The sequence below is a fragment of the Drosophila navojoa genome, chromosome 2, assembly GCF_054131105.1.
Source record: "Drosophila navojoa isolate 15081-1374.11 chromosome 2, UAZ_NAV_1.0, whole genome shotgun sequence".
NCBI classification, from domain to species: domain Eukaryota; kingdom Metazoa; phylum Arthropoda; class Insecta; order Diptera; family Drosophilidae; genus Drosophila; species Drosophila navojoa.
The window spans coordinates 24936032-24941864 of record NC_142890.1 but is presented as its reverse complement, the minus strand read 5'-3'; the positions used below and the strand labels follow the sequence as shown (position 1 = coordinate 24941864).

At 43.7% G+C, this 5833-nt stretch overlaps 1 protein-coding gene across 1 annotated transcript; it reads left to right on the top strand.

The window, feature by feature from the left end:
* The first annotated feature begins 4702 nt into the window (after positions 1-4702).
* On the top strand, positions 4703-5833 carry TwdlQ (TweedleQ). The gene is made up of 2 exons (XM_089256644.1): positions 4703-4992; positions 5058-5833. The coding sequence occupies exons 1-2, from the start codon at positions 4975-4977 to the stop codon at positions 5733-5735; spliced, it is 696 nt and encodes a 231-aa protein (XP_089112770.1). The 5' UTR covers positions 4703-4974; the 3' UTR covers positions 5736-5833.

Genomic DNA, 5833 nt, shown 5'->3' with positions numbered 1-5833 from the left:
AGTTTGTTTGTTACTCATTAAATATCATTATTATTGGCTTTTTCGATTCTCCAGCAAAGGTTAATCAAACCAAATCTATTTAATTTTGTAAATAAAAGTTGGAAAACCGCCAAACCGGATTTTTAATACTACATCAATAGCCAGACATTTCAGATGTGAATGATGTGCGTATGCATATTTGGCCCATGTTCAATGCGTGAGAGAAAGCTTTAAGCTTTCGACCAGCTTCATCCACCAGCTACGACCCAAACCTGCCAGCGAAAGTCTACACAAACATTCATACTGGAAGCTAACAGCTTTGCTTGTGATGAGTTGTCCAACACTGCTCTGCAAATTCTACAAAAGCTTTCTCATTTGTTGCGCTCGTAACTATTAAATATACATGTTGACTAGCTATTAATCCATATGTACATATAAGGTGTTTGCTATTTTTGCAAGCTTTTAATTAATTAAATGTTGTTAAATTATTGCGAATATATATAAGATGGAATAGTTATTGGCGTGGCATTAAATAAAGGCTGAAGATTCTGTTTATTTTTTAAATTATAAATGCATTGTCGATTGCATATTTATTAATATATGTTTATTGTATTCGGGCAATAATTATCGATCTATAGTTAGATTTGTAATTGTTAGTTATTATCGTTAGCTCCAACCAATATGTTTGATGAAAATAGTCTTTAATAGTTTGCATGACCTTTATTTCTTTTATTATATCCTTAGAGAGGTGTAAAAGTATGCATTGCCATTAAATATATATTTAACGTAGCATGAAGAATGTTTAAAATAAATGTTAAAGTTTTCGACATTATATATAAGGAAACAATATGCCAGCATTTCAATATAAAAAGAAAATATCAAGAAAAGTTAACAAGGCATTTGAAAATAACGAAATCTAGCAACACATTCTTCATTAATTATTAACAAAATTCTTGCCTAATTTGCGTTAGTTTTGTAGATTAAAAGTTAGAGGCGCTTTAATGACTTACAGCTCAATTTACATATATAATATATGTGTATATTCGCATATCGCAGAGGACTAGCAAAAGTTTTCGTTTCAGGAAATGTTTATTAACTATAAATTGCGCAGCGCTAAAGGCGCCGAGCCGCGCATTGGAAGGAAGGAAATGAGCAAACATCGGACGCACCCACAAAAACAAATAAAAATACGCCATACGCAAAACGCACAAAATGGTGAGGTAGGCGTTACTGTCGATGTTGTTGTTGTTGTTGTTGTTGCTTTTGGTGCTGTTGCTGATGTATTGAGTATACGGCAGGCAGTGCGTTCATTTGCCTGCGGGCCTATGATAAATTGTCATACTAATTGTTTTTAGCGTTCACGACAGACAGGCAGCGGCGTCTTGAACTGAGAGGCGGCTGGCTGACGGTTTATGTAGCCCACGTCAATGTCATTGGCCATGGCAGTGGCTATGCTGATGATGACGGCGACGATGACGTTCAGCAGCTAAATGCAGCCTGAGGCTGGCATAATTTTAGGCTCTCGCCTTTAAATGCCAAATTAGAAAACAAAACGAATTTGCCACTCATTTGCCTTGGACCTGTCAAATTTCGCATATCATCTGAGGCCTCCCATTTTCGGCACTTGAACAATTTGAGTTTTCGGCCAAAGGAATTTACGCTTAGGCCTCAAATAGTGCGCAATATTCGGCCAGCTGCAGTTGCCATCAATCATCAATCATCCATCAAGCAGTCTCATTGCTTCTGCAAAATGATTTGCGAGCACTTGAAATAGAGTTACTCGAGCAGTTAGTTCGCTAGTGCAGGCAAACATGTTAATATTTTGGCAAGAAGTAACAAGTTTATGATTTATGACATTTTAATAATGACAGCCGACTCGGGCCGGGTCAGATGGGGCGACGGCAAATGGGAGCAGCAACAGGTTTGTTGTCAAGTTTCTTGTGGCCGGCGTTTCGTTGTTTGTTGTTGCTTTTAAATAAATTTGTGTTTTTACGCTCATTTGCTGATGGTCAGGGAGACAGCGAGAAAGAGAGAGATACAGAGAGAGGGGAGGGAGGCTTTGACTTTGGACATTTCTGTAAGCGGCGAGTATTTGACACTTTAATGAACTGCCTGGGGTCGCGTGTGTCGCAGTCGCCCGCCGCCGCGACCCCCGCAGGCGGTTCATTAATATTAATGCTTCATTTTGGCCAGTTTTCGCCATGACAAAATTGGGCTAGCGCACTTTAACCTGTGCCATCGCCATCGACACACACACACGCACACACATACATGTCAATCGTCGGTGCTCCGTTTGTTTAATTTGTTGATAATTGCAGTTTAATTGAGCAGCGATAAGAGCGAAGCTTGTTGTGTTGGTCACCAGATCGCAAACAATTAGTGGGCCATGCTCAAATACATCGGCCGATTTGGCCATTTGCCAGCGACTCGGTCGACTGCTAATGCGTACGAGTAATTATGGCACAATTGCATTTGTCTGCTGACCTTTGACCGGGCCAGCTTAGGCCTAATGCCCTTAATGGTCTTGTGTGTTTGGCACCGTAATTGCTATTATTAGCTGCTTGTATTTGGACACACTGGCCCACATGTGTTTCTCTGTGTGCGTGTGTGTGTGTGTTATGCACAATGTCTTTTGTATCTGTTGGCGGCTGCTGATGTCATGATTTATGGGCCAATCGAAATTAAGGCACGCGCCGACTTTGAAATATTTTAATTAAGAACACTCGCGCACACAGGCCGATATCAATTACCCAGTCCACCACCACCACCAGTGCACCACCGTATCGATGGCCACGAAAATTTGCACGGCAAATGAAATCCGTGCGAAACTTGGCCAAAATCTTATAATTTACTTTATCGTTTCGGCCAGTTCTGTGGCAACTTTTGACTGCCACCGCTATTTGTTATCGTTTGGGCTTAGTTGTGTTTGCCCTCGGTCTAAAGATAAACAAGCGCCCGGCACAAAACAAGAAAAACAAGCACCTGACAACCTGACCCTAGGCCATGTTATTTAACTTTGGACACGCAGCTATTGGCGGCTGTCCATATCAGTTATATGACAGCAGCTGCCCAGCAACTGTACCAACCAGAGTTTCTGGCCCCCATTGCGGGGGTCTTTAAGTTATTTAGTATCTAAGTCGCAACCGCCTGAGCAAATTTCTATTTTCTTGTATTCATTTTTGTTTGTTTTGTTTGATTTTTTTTCCTTTTTGTTCTCTATGGTTCTATTTCCATTCGCCATTTGCCAGTGGCAAAAGTAATTAAATTAAACGTTGATGGAAAGAAAGATGGAGAGAGCGAGGGATGGGGAGTGGGTGAGTGTGGGGGTGTATATGAGAGTGACAGTGATATTGGAAGAGAGAGAGAGAGAGAGAAAGAGAGAGAGAGAGAGAGAGACAGAGAGAGACAGAGAGACAGAGAGAGAGAGAGAACGATTTATAAAGAGAGAGTTTTAATAATTATGTTAACAAATTGCTCGCTTTGAGCCAAATATAAATGCTGCCCCAGTGGGTCCAATGGGACATTTGCTCATCGAGCCGGCCAGCTAAACCGACATCAACACACATCTTGGCTGCCCTTTGCTGATGTATGGCGCCTCGTTATGTGCATAAATGAGCATTGCTTAGCAGACCTGTTCAAATAGGCAGAGTCAACGTTAGGAAGGGGAGGGGCACAGCCTGTTGCTGCGGGCATTGTTGGCCTCTGCTTATGCTTATGTTGGCCTATAAATCTGGTCAGCAGCCTCTTGCGGTCAGGCTCATTTATGATGAGTTTCCATTGACAGCTAAGTGGTCATGCGTAGCTGGGCCTGAACTATTATCAATTAGAGCGTATTCTCTATGCACACACACACACACACGCACGCACGTACTCACACAAACACACAGATGCGTGGAGCACATCCTAGCCAGATTTGCACACTTGAAGATGTAATCAGATTTATGTGCAGCAATCAAGACAATTACCTAGCAAATTCTAGAAACCATATGAATCAGTTGATACAGAAACGTGTGGAGTGCGTTCATGCGTGTGTGTGTGTGTGTGTGTGTGTGGCGTCTGCTCTTGGTTTGTTGTTAAATATTATTATTGCAGTAGTAGTGTTGATGTACTGTATGTCTCCAAGGAGCCATTTATGACTAATTTAAACGAATTGTTGCCAAGACAATGTGCCAATTTGTTATTCTTGGCCAGTTGCTCAGGCATTGGCCATGGCTGGAGCGTGGCCCAATTATGTGCGCTGGGAATTTCGTTTAAATATATGTATGGCTTGCTTAAGTAGTTACAACAAGTGTTACTTGCACACACACACACAAACACACACATATGCACATAGAGAGTTGCCAGAGATGCAAAATTATAATCAAAATTCATATCAAAAATCATTTTGGCATCAGCTGCGGCTGCCAGTTGACTAATTAATTAATTATGCATATTTCCGCATAGTTTTTGGTGGCATTCGGCCGCTTTGTAGTTTGGCCGCTCCGAAACACGAGTAGTTTTTGCCGCGCTTCGAATTTATGTAACGGACTGCCCAAACCAACGCCCCATTGGGGCACCCCAAGGCGCAGTGTTAACGCTTAAATGGTCATTTATCTTTGATTAACTGTTGTTGGCTGTCGGCTGTCGGTTGTCGGTTGTCGGTGTTTGGTTTTCGGTTTTCGGTTTTCGGTTGTTTGGCTGTTGCTGTTGCTGTTGCTGTTGTTGCCTGTCTGCTCGTGGCGCGTGTTGCAACCGCCGAAATCGAGCACAAAATCAAAATCAAAACTCCAGCTGAAGCTGAAACTGAAACTTTAGCTAGTATATTGTAAGCGTTCGCATCATTTATCATTTTTAGTTACAATTTCGAATTTTCACTCTTGTGGCATTTTTGGACGCAGCGAAATTAAATGCGCGTATAAAAATCAGAGGGCCCTCAACTCTGGACGCCAGTTTGCAACTTTTGGTAGCAGCCAACAGATCCGTGCACAGCATCCCACAGCGCCCCAACCTAAGTCCATGATGCGTGGAATTCTAGTAAGTATTTGTGGAAATTGAAAACCTTCAACTGCCCGCCTTACGCTCAGCGAAAACACTTTCAGCTTCTCTGCTTCGTTGCTGTGGCGAGCGCCTCGAAATTGGGCTACAATTACCGGCCAGCTGTCGACGACAGGCGCTTTGCTGACCTCATCGATAGGGAGGCCACCGGATTCAGTGCATCGGACACACGGCAGCAACAGCAACAGCTACAACAACAGCAACAACAACAACAACAGCTGGGGACAGGGGGCGTGCCTGAAGAATTTAATAAGGAATTCTATACATATGCCGCGCCCGAGGAGGACTTTGCCGATCGCGAGGCCACACAGCAAATCGCCAATATGCTGAAGCGCAGGCTACGCGTGCTCTTCATCAAGTCGCCCGAGCATCAGGGCCTCACCAATGCCGCACTGCAGCTGGCCAAACAGTCCAGCGAGCAGCGCACGGCCATCTACGTGCTGACCAAGCAGGCGGACGTCGGGGAACTGGCGCAGCGGCTACAGTCCGAGAAGCAGAAGTTCGAGCACAAGCCAGAGGTTCACTTTGTGAAATATCGCACGCCCGAGGATGCGGTGCGTGCACAGCAGCTCATCCAGCAGCAATTCAATGCCCTGGGCGGCAGCTCGCACAGTTCCGATGAGGGCGTGGCACCGGTACTGGACTTCAGCTCAGCTCCGATTGTCGATGAGCGCTCGCCGGCACAGGGCAGTGTCGGCTCCAAGTATTTGCCTGCAGCGTAGCAGCCTCGAGTATTGCAACTAGAATTCCTTTAGTCAGTTTACGTTGTTGTAGTTGTTTCTGTTATATTTTATTAAAATAAGATTCCCATTACAAATTG